This window comes from Octopus bimaculoides, chromosome 6 (assembly GCF_046866305.1).
Source record: "Octopus bimaculoides isolate indiv1 chromosome 6, ASM4686630v1, whole genome shotgun sequence".
Lineage (NCBI taxonomy): Eukaryota > Metazoa > Mollusca > Cephalopoda > Octopoda > Octopodidae > Octopus > Octopus bimaculoides.
In genome coordinates, this window is record NC_142933.1 from 109,846,540 (window position 1) to 109,866,319 (window position 19,780).

Here is a 19,780-nt window from a genome sequence, read left to right on the forward strand (position 1 = left end):
CGTCTCCATAACGTAGCAGTTCGGCAAAAGTCGAGTTGATCGACTAAAGGCGGTGTTCCAGCATGGCCACAGGCAAATGACTGAAACAAATAAAAATAAAAAGAAGGAAAGAATATGTGTGTGTGTGTGTGTGTGTGTGTGTGAATGTGTATATAATTAAATATACAAAAGTAAAATTTAATTAAAAATATACATAAATTGAAATGTATAAACATGTAAAATAAAATCAGATGTTTAATAAAATTAGAACGGTGTATACATATGTATTGTTGGATGATTGTTGATTACTCACGAGTCCAACAATCACCCTTCCCACCCAGCAAACTAGGTGGGGTTGCTAGTTTAGTCGACGATGTTGCCCTAGTAACGAAGTTAATGCACGCAGAGTAAAGCCGCTTGGTGTGTAACGTGTGATTGTCACACTGCCCATGACACTAAAAGCAGTTTTGGCACAAACGTACAGACACACGTCTCATACCCAAATCTTCAGTGATAATGGACTGAGCTGAACGGTAACTAATCTGCACATACTCTGATGACTCACGGATGGTGATTTGACGATTTCCCCTCGCAGCTACACGCACATCTGCGATGTTTTTCTCAGTTCTGCTGCTTGCGGGCTCCCAGAACGTTCGTGAATATCGAATTATTTTAGGCCGTCTTCGAATCGTCTGCTGCTTTTACACTTTCTGTAACATTGCGTAGGCCTCTGAGCAGATATCACAACGACAACTTTCTCTCTCACGGTCAATGCGACGATCACACGCTACACACCTTCCTTCCAAACTGTGCTGTAAACAGCGAAAGTGAGCAACCATGTTAAAACTTAGGATATTTGCACAGCAGAGTTCAAGGTCAATCTTTGCCAAGCAGTTTCACTCTGCACGCTTTAGCTCCGTTACTATGGCACCAACAGTCCGAATACTAATTGATCAGACGTCGTATATCCATACATATGCACGTATGTATGTATTTATATGTGTATGTATATATGTATGTATGTATATATATATATATATATATATATATATATATATATATATATATATATATATATATATATATATATATATATATATATATATATACAGCTAGTCTGGGGACAGTTGGCGCAGTCATTTGATGACATCGTCGGAGTTCTTGACACGTGTCCAGGAAAGGTGGAGAGTATGCGTTCCAGGATGTGGGAAAGGAGCCAGGATATTTTATATAGAAGTCTTTCCACGCTGGAGATGATGGGTCTAATCTGGATTGTGTCGCTATCCTTGTGTATTTTAATGACAACGCTGGACTACACACGTATTTGCTAACTCGTGAAAAATCATTGGAGCTTGGTTAGGAAATGATGTCACATCCACCATATAGCCCTGAACATGCACCATCAAATTACCATTTATTACGAAGTTTGCAAAATTCTTTGAATGGTAAAACTTTCAATAATGATGATGAGTTGAAATCGCACTTGCTTCAGTTTCTGGCTGATAAGGACCAGATCTATGAGGGCGGAATCATGAAGTTGCTAGAAAGATGGCAAAAGGTCATCGAACAAAATGGAAAATATATAATTGATTGAAGTTCATTATTTGTATGAAAAAATGACGACTTTTATTTCACACGTGTTTCTATTGCATCGATTTGAAACCGTTGCAATTGCCACCCTACTGCAATACCGGTGCAGCTTATTGTGGGTATTCACTTTAATATCCTTTCATACAACCGTGAATAACTATGCTGTACATCTGTTTAGACACAGCATTGCCTTTTCTAATTGTGGGGTGGGAGGAGGAGAAAATGAGTCATAAACATTGCTTCCTCACCTTTAACTTGGCAACTGGCCTCAGCTAACGGATTATCCAGTAACACAGTGGAAAAGACTACTCAACACAGGTATGGCCATATAACAGAGATCAATATTGATCTAATATCGACAAAAGTATTAATTGTGATATTTTGCTAAGCTTCCTTAGGGGTGCACAAGTTCCGCGATATGTTCCCTTGCTGCATTTTCTCTAGTGAGGGCAGTATGACATAATCTCGTCATAACATTGGAAGAACGAAAAAGAGAAGAAAGGTTATTCTAGGTTTGCATCATCTTCGTGTTTTCCTCTCACTTGTTTTAATCGTTCTATTCAAAAGAGGAAGCGATTTCATCTGGCACAGGTTGGATGCAAGAATTGATAGCTTCCAACTTTGGCTCAAGGTCAGCAATTTCGGGGAGGGGTAATTGGATTTCGTCGACCCTATTACATAACTGGTACTTATTTTATCAACACCGAAAAAATAAATGTCCTATTGGTGAAATGCATTGCAATATAATGTATATAAAATACATATTAAAGATAAAAAATGAATGACTGTAACATGAAATATAAAAAGAAATTCATAAAATAGATAAAATCTTTTCATGCACAGAAATAATGGAACAAGTTGTGAATATAATATGCATGTTTGTAACGAAGTTTTAATCGACTCATAGAACAAAATCAAAAACACAAACAACTGAATATAAGATAAAATATTAACACTTTAATGTTTCCATACAAAAATATAATTCTGATTTATATAATAAATATTATAAATGATGTTGGCGTATATGTATGTGTGCGTGCGTGTGTGCGATTGTGTGTGAGTATGTGTGTGTGTGTGTGTATGTGTGTGTGTATGTGTGTGTGTGAATATACAGTGTAGTCTTACTAGTATAATGCATAGGAATATAATGTATATTTTATAATAATGACAAAAAAAGGAAATGAAATAGGAAAATAAATAATTTATACAATGAATTAAATAACGTAGGTATAAGTATGTATATATAAAAATATATATAGATATATATATAGGTATATATATATAAAAATATATATAGATTGATATGTCACAGTCCCATTGGTGTAATACCAATAACATCGATGCAACACGATATTAAATATAAATATTTATTTCATAATGTAGAAATATATAGTGTTTTCGGTTATATACGTGATAAGAAAATATGAGAAAAATGCAATAGAAATATTGTTATTTAACGATTAATATAATCGTCGATATGATTATTAAGTGGTGAAGCTAAAACACTTCTACACATTTGAAACGATACACTTGTATCTGATTTTTCTCTTACTGAGGTTGGTTCTGCAAATATTATAACAGGAATTAATTAAACAAAAGATTGTAGAGTATTTTGAATGTGATTTATATTTTCATAAAGAGCATGGAGTGTAATTATGGTAAACCATCGCTGCTGGATTATTGGCACATCGTCCGGTAGCAAAAGACTGTCATCCACTTTGAGATTTTGATTGGTGTTTGAAAATACCTGAAATATATGAAAAGAACATTGTAAGTTAGGGATAAAAATTAATTGATATTAATACACACACGCACACCAAGTCTCACACAAACACACACACACACACACACACACACACACACACACACACACACACACACACACACACACACACACACACACAAACGTACACGCACGCGTATTATGTCCTACCTCCCAAGAGTGTTCTTTGTCTTCACAGTAACACGCTATGATATACATACACATATATACATACATACATACATATATGTATATATATATATATATATATATATATATATATATATATATATATATATATATATATATATACATATACATATATATATATATATATATATATATATATATATATATATATACATATACATATATATATATATATATATATATATATATATATATATATATTCATATGAAAACCTACACAGATGAGATACAAGCATGGCAAATGAAACTATTTCACCCCAGATTGAATGCGACAGAGATATTTGCACAGATTACGTATCACATTTACTAATACTAACAATATACATACACGTAATATGTGATATTTACTACTAATAATGATATAAACACATATACGCACAAATATATATTATACATAACATTTTGATAGACTAAGTTATATTGTTAAATAAGATTGATTCAAAATTATTCTAATTGTATTAATTACTTGAAATAATTAAACATTCTATGCTGATTGAAATTCTATGCATTTAAGTTGTAATCGTATGGTAGATAAGAAACGCAAGAACGCTTTGATATGATTTTATATTTCTCCAAAGGAATCTAGAGAATAGAACCATTGATCTTTGGCAACAGTTTCTTTAAAGAAACTGACCATATCTTTCAAGATCAATTCTACGAATAATATCTAAAATATTTCGATAAACATGAGAATTGTTTAGTGCCATCATATGGAACAGAAAATTAATCTACATCAATTTTACGTGAGGAAATAAAAGAGAAATCGCGTGAATATTCATCCAGAAAGAAGTATTACGAAAATAATTCTTACCGGTAAATCCAGAAAAAGTATCGTATCAACCAAGTAAGAAAGCGTTTGTTTCAAGTAACAATAAAATATGCCATCAGATGTGGGAGTGGGTTTAGAACAGGCAGCGGGATAATGACACTGTGTCTGTATACGTTTGGCAGGGGCACACAGCCTGTCATATTCTTTTTTCGTCTGATTCTCCAACACAGTAACATATTGACTGAGGGTTGCAGACATATTGGATAGAGCAATCTGTAATAAAGAATTGTGAGAAGCTTGAATATTATTCGACATTGATTAAGATTTCTTATAAAATATAGAATCGAGTTTAGATAAAAAGTGTATAAATATCTCAAAAAAATTTGGTTGATAATATGTCCATACCTTGAATAAGTCTGTCTGCGCGATGGTGATACTGTCTTGAATGTAGAGCTGAGGGAATGTAAGTTCCGTCTGGTTGAGTAGCATATGAATAAAGTGCTGACAGCTTACCGCAGATGCCAATGGAGTATTGTGGCACTGTAGAAAAAAACGTGACATATTATGTGTCTGAGATTTGGACAGATGGGATTAGAAAACAATGGAGTAGAAGTCCATTTATACTAAAGTAATCATTGTAAATAAGGGTCTTAATGAGAACTTTATTAATTAATATGTGGGTAGTATGTTAAGTAACATACTATTGGAGTGGTATAACAAGAGGTGATAATAATTTGCATAATAATAATAATAATAATAATAATAATAATAATGATAATAATGATAATAATAATAATAATAATGATGATGATAATGATAATGATAATAATAATAATAATAATGATAATAATAATAATAATAATAATAATAATAATAATAATAATAATAATAATAATAATAATAATAATAATAATAATAATGATAATAATAATAATAATAATAATAATAATAATAATAATAATAATAATAATAATAATAATAATAATAATGATAATAATAATAATAATAATAATAATAATAATAATAAATCTTCCCGACACACAGGAGCTGGAAGTACCCCACAACCGGAATATTCCAACAGATGGCCATCCATGCTCGTCATCAAATAACCAAAAGAAAAAGAATGAAAAATGGTCTAGGGAAGATAATAAAGAAGTTCTTAGAGCCTTCTACCGTGCCATATATTTCCCTACAGATAAATCTAATACTGTACAAACCTACTTAAACTGGAGACAGAAACACCTTGCAGTAAGATCCTACATAGACAGTAATAAACTTGCCAACGTCAGAAGAAACATTATAAAAAAAAAATTACTAACTGAAATAGAGATTGACCAAAATTAAGCAAGCAGTAAAGGATAAAAAGAATGAAACTGCAGCTAAAGAAGATACTACAGAGGAAATAATTATAAACCAGCCCAAGGCTGATGAAAATACAGTAATAATTGAAAGAGTTAAGGTAACTGATAGGCAAAATAAAATACTCTCTGAACCAACCATAAACACTAAGGCAGGTGAAAATCAAATAGATGAAGGAAGTCATACAGAAATTGACGCAACAGAACTACATGATCTAAAAAATCAAATCATGATTGAATGGCTGAAAATTAAAGAAACTAGTATGAATGAACGCGACACTCTCCCCAAAATTCGCAATTCTAACCAAAACCTGAAAATAATTGGTAAAATCCGCCTTGCACTTAAGGATATAATTTCAGCTAATGATGTTGATATTACAGATCTCAACCACCTGTACTATGCATCCGCAAGAATCTCAACGATTCTATGTGGTGAAAAGATTAGAAAAAGACAACACTCCCACAAAAAGCCTTCTTGGCAAGAACGCATTCAACACCAAATTAAGCTGCTTAGATCTGACATAGAATGTTTGAAAAACCTTAAATTTGACAAGAGTATCAAACCTACAAAGACCCAAAAACTAAAGAAAAAATATAACATGAAAACCATAGTTGACATTGATGCCACCATAGAAACCATCAAGCAAAAGGTATGTGCTAAAGCTGCCCGCATAGCAAGGTATGAAAAGCGTGTTAAATTCTTCCGAGATAATAACATGTTCAAAAATAACCCCAAAAATTTCTACAGGAAGATAGGGAAAACACCAGTAACAATAAAGTCTGTCCCATCAAAAGAAGAAGTGCAAGAATTTTGGAATAAAATCTGGGCAGAAGATAAAACACACAATGAAAAGGCCCCTTGGATTGATAGAATAGCTACAGACCTAGACTCCTTAGAGGAGCAAAAGTGGGAGGGGGTCAGGGTAGAAGATATAAGATCTGCTCTCAGGAGGTCAAGCAAATGGAAGTCTCCAGGAAAGGATAAAATTCCTAACTTCTGGTTGAATGCCTTCCCAGAAAGCCATGAACTGCTAACAAAACTTTACAACGATATTTTGCAAAACCCTAGTTTGATGCCCTCTTGGCTAGTTAATGGTTTAACATTCCTGCTTCCAAAAAATGAGGAAACAAACGAACCAAAAAATTATCGCCCCATAACCTGCTTAACAACAATGTATAAGACGCTAACATCTGTCCTAACCGAGTACACCTATAGTTTTTTAATAGAAAGTAGCATATTCCCTAATGAGCAAAAGGGATGTAAACGAGGATCTTATGGTTGTAAAGATCAGCTACTCATCAATAAGGTGATCTTAGAAGATTGTCACAAGCGACACAAAAACTTGTCAATAGCCTGGATAGACTATAAAAAGGCCTTTGATAGCCTACCACATAGCTGGATTAGGAAATGTCTGGAAATGTATAAAATAGCTCCTACTCTGCGAAACTTTTTATCTGTAAGTATGAGATCATGGAGAACCACACTGATGCTGAACAATGACAATGAATCTCTAAATGCTGGAGATGTAAGAATTTCATGTGGCATTTTCCAGGGTGACTCACTATCACCACTCCTCTTCTGTCTAGCCCTAATACCGCTCTCAAAATTGCTCAATGATGCACAGTATGGTTATAAAATATTTGATAAAAATATAAATCATCTCATTTACATGGATGATTTAAAGCTCTTTGCAAAAAATGACCAACAACTCAAAGGCCTACTAGCGATTGTTAAACAATTCAGTGATGACATCAGGATGCAATTTGGCCTTGATAAATGTGCAAAAGCTATCTTTATCAAAGGAAAAATGACAAATACATCTAATGTGAACCTTGACCAGCAAAATGTCATAAAAGAGTTAGAACCAGCGGAGAGCTACAAATACCTAGGGGTAATTGAAGGGGACAATATCAAGCACTCAGTGATGAGGGAAAGGATCAGAAGAGAATGTTATCGCAGGGTGAGAGCAATACTGAAGACAGAGCTGAACGCGAGAAACAGGATCGAAGCGATCAATGCTCTAGCCATACCAGTCGTGACTTACAGTTTCAACATCGTTAACTGGTCAATTACTGAAATATGTAATGTTGACAGAAAAATACGAAAACTGTTGACAATGCATAGAATGCACCACCCTAAGGCAGATATAGAACGTCTTTATCTGCCAAGAAAAGAGGGAGGTCGAGGACTACTACAGCTGGCATTATCAATGAAGGTAGCCACAATTGGCCTAGACACCTATATGAAAAACTCTGAGGACTGGATGCTAAAACTTGTCTTAAAATATGAAAGCAAGAAAGCATCTTACTCAGTAACAAAACAGGCAAAGGAATATCTAAGTGAATTCCAATTGCAACAAATTCAAGAATTAGACGAACTAGAAACACCTACAGAAAAAGCTAAGCGCTTGAAAACCCGTGCTAAAATTGCTGCCTTAGCTATTATGACTGAAAAATGGCATGGAAAACCTCTCAATGGCAAATACCCAAAGAGAGCGAATAATGCAGATATTGACAAAGCCCTTACCCACCAATGGTTAATGGCCTCTGGATTGAAATCAGAAACAGAGGGGTTTATCATAGCAGCCCAAGATCAATGCCTACCTACAAAGAACTACCAGGCCAACATATTAAAGAACGGCAGCTCCCCATTATGTCGTATATGCCAACAACAAAATGAGACCATCGATCATGTTGTCTCCATGTGCAGTCTGCTTGCGCCTACAGAGTATCTCAACAGGCATGATAGAGCTGCACAATATATTCACTGGGTAATATGCAAAAACCTGGACTTGCCCCATGATAAAAACTGGTGGGAACACAAACCACCCCCAGTACTTGAAAATGATCACATTGCACTCCTCTGGAACTTCACCATTCAAACTGACAGAAAGATAGACGCAAATAGGCCAGACATCATACTGAAAGACTTCAGACAAAAATCATGCCTCCTCATTGATATGACTGTCCCAATTGATATAAACGTATCTGTCAAGACCTACCAAAAACTGAGCAAATATAAAGATCTTGAAATAGAAATTAGCAAAATGTGGAATCTGAAGACGAAAACAATACCTATTGTCATAGGTGCCCTGGGAATGACAGCGAAACGGGCTGATTACTACCTAGCTCAGATACCAGGAAACCCCAAAATGGCTGAAGTCCAAAAGATAGTGCTCATGGGAACTGCCCATATCCTACGTAAAATACTGTCTATGTGATCTCAAATTTTAAAGCAAACATAATTTTCTTATGGTTTCTTAAACATTCACTAGAACAAAACTGTACAAATCCAAATATATGGTACCCTAGGCATAACACCTACATGAACTTCTAACTTGTTGTCTCTTGAGGTCTCTGGGTGAGACTTGGATCCAACTTGTACAAATGCAAAACAAAAGTCAAACATAAAATAATAATAATAACAATAATAATAATGGCCTCTGGCTTGAAATCAGAAACAGAGGTGTTTATCATAGCAGCCCAAGATCAATGCCTACCTACAAAGAACTACCAGGCCAACATATTTTCTTATGGTTTCTTAAACATTCACTAGAACATAACTGTACAAATCCAAATATATGGTGCCCTAGGCATAACACCTACATGAACTTCTAACTTGTTGTCTCTTGAGGTCTCTGGGTGAGACTTGGATCCAACTTGTACAAATGCAAAACAAAAGTCAAACATAAAATAATAATAATAATGATAATAATAATAATAATAATAATGATGATAATGATAATGATAATAATAATAATAATAATAATAATAATAATAATAATAATAATAATAATAATAATAATAATAATAATAATAATAAAAAATCCCAGCAATGGCTGAGAAGCTCAGGACTCAAAGCAGAGACTGAAGGATTTTTAATTGCTGCACAAGACCAAAGCCTCCCCACCAGAAATTACCAAAAACACATAATGAAAAGAAATATAACAAGTAACTGTAGAATATGTGGAGATCGACAAGAAACAATAAATCATATTATCTCTGGCTGCCCAGTCCTGGCTAAGAAGGAATATATTCACAGACACGACAGAGCTGGGACCTATATACACTGGAAGCTATGCCAACATTATGGAATAGCAACAGAAAAAAGATGGTATAAACACACGCCAGAAAAGGTCACAGAAAACGAGAAAGCAACCATACTCTGGGATATGCCAATACACACAGATAGAGAAATTAAGGCAAATAGACCAGATATAGTTGTCAAAGATCATGAAGGAAAAAAATGCCTTCTAATTGATGTTTCAATACCAGCAGATGACAACGTTTCTCTAAAAGAAATGGAAAAACTTTCAAAATACAAAGACCTGGAAATAGAGATAACTCGAATGTGGAATCTAAAAACAGAAACAATTCCTATCATAGTAGGTGCCTTAGGTATAATAAAAAAATATTCAGACAAATACATAACAAAAACACCAGGACTTACAAATATATATAACATACAGAAAATTGCACTACTGGGTACTGCACACATTCTACGCAAAACACTTTCAATACAGTAAACATAAGAGCACCACAGCAAACCACAGCACATACCCAAGGCGCACAGAGCTGCGCTCGGTAGTGAAGTGAAAGCACGTTATAAAAATAAAACTACTGAATAATAATAATAATAATAATAATAATAATAATAATAATAATAATAATAATAATAATAATAATAATAATAATAATAATAATAATGATAATAATAATAATAATAATAATAATAATAATAATGATAATAATAATAATAATAATAATAATAATAATAATAATAATAATAATAATAGACCAGATATAGTTGTCAAAGATCATGAAGAAAAAAAATGCTTTCTAATTGATGTATCAATCCCAGCAGATGACAACGTTTCTCTAAAAGAAATGGAAAAACTTTCAAAATACAAAGACCTGGAAATAGAGATAACTCGAATGTGGAATCTAAAAACAGAAACAATTCCTATCATAGTAGGTGCCTTAGGTATAATAAAAAAATATTCAGACAAATACATAACAAAAATAGCAGGACTTACAAATATATATAACATACAGAAAATTGCACTACTGGGTGCTGCACACATCCTACGCAAAACATTTTCAATACAGTAAACATAAGAGCACCACAGCAAACCACAGCACATACCCAAGGCGCACAGAGCTGCGCTCGGTAGTGAAGTGAAAGCACGTTATAAAAATAAAACTACTGAATAATAATAATAATAATAATAATAATAATGATAATAATAATAATAATAATAATAATAATAATAATAATAATAATAATAATAATAATAATAATAATAATAATAATAATAATAATACTAAATGACATGATATATGCGGCAGCCACTGCAGCCACAAAAGAAGCAGGATACTCACTCAAACCCATCCGAACAGGAGTTCTACCACCCAAACAGACCTTGTGGATAAATAACATCCAGAACAAAATTTAAAAAAAGAGAAAAGATTTATCGATTCTCAACGAAATTAGTAAACAATCAACACTACTAAGTAACAAGAAGAAAGCAAAAATACTGTACAAATACAGCATTACAGAAAAAGACTTACCTGAGGCAAAAGAAAAACTAAAGCAAGACATCCTTGCCAAAGCACAGAGGATCTGCCGGTATGAGAAACGCCAACGTTTCTTTGAACAAAACAAACAGTTCAAATCCAACCCCAAAAAACTCTACCAAGAACTGGGTAAAAATAAAATAGACATTACTTCAGCACCAACAGCAGAAGAACTAGAGAAATTCTGGAAACAAATATGGTCGGTGAAGCAACAACCCCAAAAAAGGACCATTAAAACAATGAACTTAGCACCTGAGCAACTCTGGGCCCCTATAACAACTGAAGAGGTCACCCAGACACTGCAAAGACTAAGCAACTGGAAAGCACCTGGACACGACAAGATCCCCAATTTCTGGTTAAAACACCTGCCAGCAATGCATAAAAAGCTGGCAGAAAACTTTAACAACATAATAGCAGATCCAGAAACAATGCCTGAATGGCTCACAAAAGGGAAAACCATCTTAATCCCCAAATCCACGGAAACGGAGAAACCACAAAACTATAGACCTATAACCTGTCTCCCTACGATCTACAAAGCCTTTACTGCAATAATATCACAGAGAGTGAGTAAACACCTGGAAAATAACAACCTGTTTCCAGAAGAGCAGAAGGGATGCTGCAAGGGCTCATACGGCTGTAAAGATCAATTATTGATCAATAAAGCCATAACTGAAGACAGCCGCAGAAAGAAGAAAGGCCTCAGTATGGCCTGGGTGGACTACCAAAAGGCTTTCGACAGTGTTCCCCACACGTGGATTCTGGAAACACTAGCCATAAACAAGGTGGCACCAATTATCATAAAATACATAGAGCACTCAATGAACAAATGGCAGACAGTGCTACAGCTCCAAACAAAAGAGGGACTTGTGAAAACGAAAGCCATCCCCATTAGAAGAGGAATATTCCAGGGAGACACGCTCTCTCCACTCCTGTTCTGCCTGGCACTCACACCTCTAACAGAATTGCTAAATAGAACTGGATGCGGTTACAAATGCTATGGAAAAACAGTCAGCCACCTTCTATATATGGATGACCTAAAATTATATGCAAAAAACGACAAAGAGCTAGAAACACTACTACAGACAGTACACGGCTTTACCAAGGAAATAGAAATGAAATTCGGATTAGAAAAATGTGCCAAAGCAACCCTGAAAAGAGGAAAATTAGTTAAAAGTAGCAATATAACACTAGATAAAGCCAATGAAATAAGAGAACTAGACGAAAGCCAACCATATAAGTATTTAGGAGTCAATGAACTAGATAGGATACAACATACACAAATGAAAGAAAAAATAAAGAAAGAGTACTATAGACGAGTTAGATCAATACTAAAAACAGAGCTCAATGCTAAAAACAAGATAATGGGTATCAACACTTTAGCTGTCCCAGTTATAAGCTACAGCTACAACATCCTTAACTGGACACTAAACGAACTATGTAAAATAGACAGGAAAACAAGAAAAATAATGACAGGATATAGGATGCACCACCCAAAATCTGACATAGAAAGGCTATATATACAACGCACAGAAGGTGGCAGGGGTCTTATACAGCTAGAAAACTATTATAAAATAACCACCATAGGACTGCAAAAATACCTACTCCAGAAGCAAGGGAAACTAATACAAATAGCCACAAAACACGAGCAAAACAAAAAACTGTTTTCAGTATTTAAGGAAGCTGACAAATACAAACAAGAAATCAATCTACCTAACAAATACGAAGAAGAAGAAGAAGAAACAACAAAAGCTATAAAACAAATGAAATCCAAACTAAAACTAGAACAGCAACGGACCATGATAAAACGATGGCAAGAAAAGCCCCTACATGGTAAATACTGGGCTAAACTAAATGCGAAAGAAATAGACAGAGAAAAATCCCAGCAATGGCTGAGAAGCTCAGGACTCAAAGCAGAGACTGAAGGATTTTTAATTGCTGCACAAGACCAAAGCCTCCCCACCAGAAATTACCAAAAACACATAATGAAAAGAAATATAACAAGTAACTGTAGAATATGTGGAGATCGACAAGAAACAATAAATCATATTATCTCTGGCTGCCCAGTCCTGGCTAAGAAGGAATATATTCACAGACACGACAGAGCTGGGACCTATATACACTGGAAGCTATGCCAACATTATGGAATAGCAACAGAAAAAAGATGGTATAAACACACGCCAGAAAAGGTCACAGAAAACGAGAAAGCAACCATACTCTGGGATATGCCAATACACACAGATAGAGAAATTAAGGCAAATAGACCAGATATAGTTGTCAAAGATCATGAAGGAAAAAAATGCCTTCTAATTGATGTTTCAATACCAGCAGATGACAACGTTTCTCTAAAAGAAATGGAAAAACTTTCAAAATACAAAGACCTGGAAATAGAGATAACTCGAATGTGGAATCTAAAAACAGAAACAATTCCTATCATAGTAGGTGCCTTAGGTATAATAAAAAAATATTCAGACAAATACATAACAAAAACACCAGGACTTACAAATATATATAACATACAGAAAATTGCACTACTGGGTACTGCACACATTCTACGCAAAACACTTTCAATACAGTAAACATAAGAGCACCACAGCAAACCACAGCACATACCCAAGGCGCACAGAGCTGCGCTCGGTAGTGAAGTGAAAGCACGTTATAAAAATAAAACTACTGAATAATAATAATAATAATAATAATAATGATAATAATAATGATAATAATAATAATAATAATAATAATAATAATAATAATAATAATAATAATAATAATAATATATGAATAAATAAATGTAAACTTACAAAAGCTTGCAAAGTATTATTCACAGCTATTGAGGCCCTGCGAGTCGTGTCCAGCTGAGCTTTAATGTTACTTCTTGTTATCTCTGTGGGCTTTATAAACGCTCCATGGATGAATGAAGTCCAGACTGAGATACATAGGACCAATATATATTGCCAATCTACGTGAAAATACAAAAAATAATACCATTAAGAAATATTTATAAGGAAACGGAAACATTCAAGGAACTTTTATTATTAAAAACCAATAACTGGTTAAGTCCTTGTTAATTTTAACGTGTAGTAAACAATGAGATGAACGCTTTAGAACTCAATAAACGAAATTCACAAATATTTCATATACTTCCACTAAATATATACAATAATTTCTTGTGTAGTGTGTTAAAGAGAAATGAATAGATATTTTAGTGAGTGGAAGAAGGCCATGTTCTAAGTGTTTCTGTTTTGTTTTTTGTTCTACCATACGAATAGAGTGCGATAATTAAATAATAGAAATAAAAACAATGTACTGCACTGTAATGGTTGTAGTCAGCAGAGATAAAAATAGAAATATTCAATTTAGGGAAACAGGCGATATTTTATGTATCACAGGAAACTTATATACATACATAAATGGACGCATAGATAGATAGATAGATAGATAGATAGATAGATAGATAGATAGATAGATACATAGATAGAAAGATAGATAGGTAGATAGATAGATAGATAGATAGATAGATAGATAGATAGATGGACAGATAGACAGACGGAGTAGGTAGATAAATAGATAAATACATACATAGATAGGGATATACATATATATATATACATATGTGTATGAGTGTGTGTGTGTGTGTGTATGTATGTGTGGGTGTGTATCATTGTCCTACTCCATTGAGTACCACTTGTCGACCGAGGCTTGTGTGTTTATATACGCATAACTTAACGGTTCGGCAAAAAGTGACCAACAGAATAAGTATATAGCTTTCAGAAATAAGTCCTCGATTTCTTAAATTCGACTAAAAATTATTCAAGGTTGTGCCACAGCATGGGCGCAAACTAGTGACTAAACAAGTACTTCCTCACGACAATATAACCTTTAATCTAATAAAGATATCCTTGGCCTGAAGATTAGCCGATGGTATACACCTCACTTGGATTTACCACTTCTGAGGTTTCAGTCGCTATGAAAGATATGTAGCCCGGATTTTCCTTCTCCATTCTGTAACTCTTGAATTCTTTTTCGCAAACTCGGTAAACCGTGTCGCCTACCGTAGAATATAAAAAGAACATTTTTCTTCGCATCGTTTTTTGATAAAAAAAAATAATCCTCAACTTTCCGTCTCAATACACCACTATTTTTCTGAAATTTGTTTTTAAATATTTACTGCGAATTGCTTGAAGCTAACTGTCTTCCTACACCTCGATCCCGGAATCATACATGTGGGCGTGTGTGTGTGTGTGTGTGTGTGTGTGTGTGTGTGTGTGTGTGTTCCTATGTATATATGTGTTTATGTACTTATGTATGTATGTATGTACGTATGTATATAATGCCGACCTCATACTTACAGTTATTCATTTTGTGTGATTTTTGTTATGAAAAAGGTTTTAAGAGAATGTCAGGTTGTAGTTCCTTTGCTTGTTACGAATTTGTGTTTGTGTGACGATGGAATATCGGCTTATATAGTTGTGATAGGTTTGGAAAACCCCATTCTATGTGATGGTTTTCATGAAGTTGGAAAGTAATCGGCTTCCTTTATCTATTGTTTAAATTTAGTTTACGAAAGTTGCTAGCTTTCATTTCTCGCGGAAGTTGAAGCTTGTGCCAATATTTTACTTTCAGTGTGACATAGATTTAGGTTTACGGGAAGAAGAAAGCTTTTATGAATGAACTATTTTTATCACAGTATATAAGTTACAGGCCAATTGCTAGTAGGTTACTTTCGCTTAACGGGAAATAACCGAGCGGGGAATAGAGGGTTACAGTTTCATGTTACGAATCTTTGTGACTATCGCCGTCGCCAATGTCGTCGTCGTCATCACCGTTACAATCATCATGACTATCATCTCCATCATTCCCATCATCACCATCATCAGCAGCAGCAGCATGACTATCACCACCGCCAGAACGAGATAAAATTAACCTACAAGCGGCTGAGCACTCCACAGACACGTGTACACTTAACGTAATTCTGAAGGAGATTCAGTATGATATAGATGGTGATAAGGCTGTCCCTTTCGAATTGCAGGTAAAACTCAACAGTTATGACTCCGGAATGTCAAACATTCACCAATGTGACTCTCTCAATCCTTTCTTCCAAGTACAAACGTAAAGGACTTCGTCTTCAAAAGCCCAACCATCAACAGCATGCGTTAACCAAAAACCCTCAAGAAATATTTAGAAAAGATTAAACTCACTTACTCACACGCACACCGAATTTTCTGTAAAAACTTGTGGAGATAGCTGATGCGGAATATGAATTAGGCAAAGTTGCAACCACTTAGAAACTGGTTCCGAGATAACATGTAAGAAAAAGAAAATCCGAGAGATAAAGACGGATATTAATTGCGAAACAAGAAGTCCCTTATGTTACGTAATCTGTCCTAGTCGTAAGGAAAATTACATTGGTTAAACCGGAATCTCCTTGGATGATAGAGTGAACATACACACACATTATCGCAAGGAAAGGGAAATCCCACTTAGTGAAAATTAACTTATTTGCGATAACAAGTTCATTCTTTTCCTGTTTATCTTTGCTTAAGAGGCAATCCAATATATTTTTTAAAAATTGAGAAGTATTTTTTTTAAATAAATTCTCCAAATTACACTTTGCTTGAAAAAAAAACAATGATGAACAAAAGAGTAAATATTTTTTTTACCTCTCTTTCGAAAAACTTTCCGACTCTCTTCCATATTTTCTTATAACTTTTTCTTATTATTTTTTAACGGAATTTTGACATTTTCACTTCTATCTCTCAATGATTTCTTTCTAGTTTTGCTACTCGTTTATTCATTCTACACATATCAAGTATGAGAATTGTGTGTGCGTGTGTATTTGTGTGTGTATGTATGTATTTATATATCACTGATCCATGTCCACGGCTGCACTCGCATATCCACGCCCATACATAGACACCATGTATATCTTAAAGAATCGCTTGCTTTTTCAGTTTATCTCGGGGCCTCTTTGTACGTGGATGTAATTTTCTCTCCTTCATATTCTACATCAGCTATTTACACAAGCATTTGCAGAAAAAAAAATCAGGAGTGTTTGCAAATGAATTTCACCCTTGTTAGGTATTTCTTGAGAGCCTTAGGTTGATGCTTTTGAGGACCAGGTCCTTTCTTTTCGTGCTTCGGAAAACGATTGACGGCGTCACTTAGGTGAATGTGGATGTAATCTCTCGCCGCCATATCGCGGTCCACCTATCGGGTTTATTATTTAAGCTTACGTCGATTCCTCCGTGGTGTTGTTTTGCATTCATAATAAAATAAATATCTACAAATTATGAAATTAATTTTTAAAAAAGTATACAGTACAGTACTGTTTCCTCTTCGCAGATTTTCACCTATCGCGGGGGTTTTGGAACGTCAACCCCACAATAGTTGGAGTCACGCAAGGAAATATTTCGCTGGAGCCCATCATAAATATCATTTTCATCATCCTTATCCTTCTCGTCCCCGTTGTGGTTTGTCATCGATGTCGTCGTCATCAGCATCACCATCATCATTACCATCACCTTACAGTGGTGTTAAGTTATTGGATATACCAATTTACATATGAAACGCATTCCTAGGACTGGTATGTAAATATTAACGAGTTGTGTAGGCACGAGGCATTTCGTTATGCATGACGTGCCTAAAGTCGTTAATAGTGACTATGAAGTATCATTCAGATACAGTATATCTCTATGAGGTCATTGATATTTCTCCAACGATATATTCTGAAGAATGAATAATCTGATGCGTCTACCTTTTAGTAAACTGTTGGTTAGAGCAAGGATTCTCTCAACTCTCTCTCTTGTATTCTTCTTAGATGAATGCCCAGGTATTATCTGACAGTAGACATGGAAATGGTAAGCTGACAGAATCAGAAGCACTTTGGATAGAATGCTTAGCAATCCAACAATGTTGATAACCCTGTAGTGTTCAGTATCCAGCTGTGTTCACTATGTAGTGTGCATACGAATTACAAAGAAGTAATGATTACTATCCAACAGCGTTCGTTATCCAACAGTGTTCATAGCCCCAAATAATTTACCGTTCATCTGCGTTCACTATCTAAGAATCTTACCATTTTACAATGTATATAACTGAGCACTGTTCATTATCCAACAGTTTCTATTAAACAGCAGTATATATTTTCTAACGTCTGATAGAGATCTCCATCTAATACTGTTCACTACCCAACAATGTTCACTATTCTACAGTGTTTATTACCCAACACTGTTTACTACCAAACAGGCATTCAATCTCCAGAAGAAGTCATTACCCAACAGTGATCATTTTCTAACAATGTCTATTCACGTTGTTCAATATTTAACTACGTACATTTTCCATGAGTCTCCGCTGCATATCACTGTTCACTGACAAACTCTGTCCTCCATCCTGCGACGTTCATTATCCGATAGTGTTCACTATCCTGTTTCCTAACAAGCAATGTTCAGCATCCAGCAGTGTTCACCATAAACCAATGCCTATTATCTAGCATTATTTACAATCCTATAGCATTCGTTACCTGACATTTTTCACAATCCAACAACGGTCATTATACAACAATGTTAACTATCCTACATTGCTCCTTATCTAATAACGTTTGCTTTCCTACAATGCTCATTGTCCTCTCAGTCAGTCTCACTATCGAATAGTGTACATTATCTAACAGAGCTCACCATTGTACTCTGTTTACTATCGTACAATATTCATTATCTAGCAAAGTTCCTCACCAACGTTTATGATCTCATGCTATTCATTATCCAACAGTATTCATTGTATACTAGATGTGAACTTTCTTCTCGTATATTCTTCATCAAATTGCGATACTTACATATCACAACACATTCTCTCAATCACTCTCGAATTTCCAATCATTCAGAACGTATGTCCCGTTTTTGCTTCCGACTTGTTCGAACTCAATGCGCTGCAGCACTATCACTCGATTTGTGTTGAAAATGATTGTCAGGAAGAGAACGTCTTTTGCGTTATTTTGATATAAAGATCGATGGGACTAGGACAGATAATCGCCATGAAATATTAAAAGTGGAAATTTATCATTAATTTTCATTTAGAGAAAAAAAAATTTCTTGGAGATTTTCGTTTCCTAAGAATGGAAAATTTCTTGCGAATTCAGTGCGGACATTGCCAAATGTGGCAACGAGATGGCACAAAAAACGGCTCGTATAGGATTAATTCATACTGACGCTACTTGTCAATCATATATATTCCCGCACGGCGAGGGTTCAAACGGAACACAAGTCTCAGTCTTCAAATATCGAGTTTGGGCCAGAATTTCAAGAAATGAACGAATTAAATCATAAGTACACATATATTTCTAGGAACGAATTCGCTAAGCTGAGCTATAGAAGTCTTCTAAAGAGCAAACTTAGTATGGAATCGTCATATTGAGAAAGTTGTTTATTTCCTCTCGCTGTTTTAACAACGCGTGGGGAGCAACGTCCGAATTTTACCTTGCAGATATTCTTGTACATGTAAGTTTTGTTTAACTTTGAGAAATATTGGTGAAATGGCACCAAAGAT

The 19,780-nt window shown here is 34.6% G+C and overlaps 1 protein-coding gene across 1 annotated transcript; it reads right to left on the reverse strand.

Annotated features, from left to right (window-relative positions):
* Positions 1-3,157: 3,157 nt before the first annotated feature.
* On the reverse strand, positions 3,158-15,327 carry LOC149135368 (uncharacterized). The gene is made up of 5 exons (XM_089353506.1): positions 15,177-15,327; positions 14,044-14,201; positions 4,716-4,850; positions 4,353-4,583; positions 3,158-3,316 (listed from the first exon to the last, which is right to left on the reverse strand). The coding sequence occupies exons 1-5, from the start codon at positions 15,325-15,327 to the stop codon at positions 3,158-3,160; spliced, it is 834 nt and encodes a 277-aa protein (XP_089209632.1).
* Between the last annotated feature and the right edge of the window lie 4,453 nt (positions 15,328-19,780).

What these genes read in the sequence shown, in the direction of transcription:
- LOC149135368 (XM_089353506.1), bottom strand. Translation starts at nt 15,327, where the DNA reads ATGCGAAGAAAAATGTTCTTTTTATATTCTACGGTAGGCGACACGGTT. An exon ending in ATAATACTTTGCAAGCTTTT is followed by an intron (nt 4,851 to 14,043) that starts GTAAGTTTACAT and finishes TTTTTTCTACAG; the next exon opens with TGCCACAATACTCCATTGGC. An exon ending in TACTTTTTCTGGATTTACCG is followed by an intron (nt 3,317 to 4,352) that starts GTAAGAATTATT and finishes CATATATTTCAG; the next exon opens with GTATTTTCAAACACCAATCA.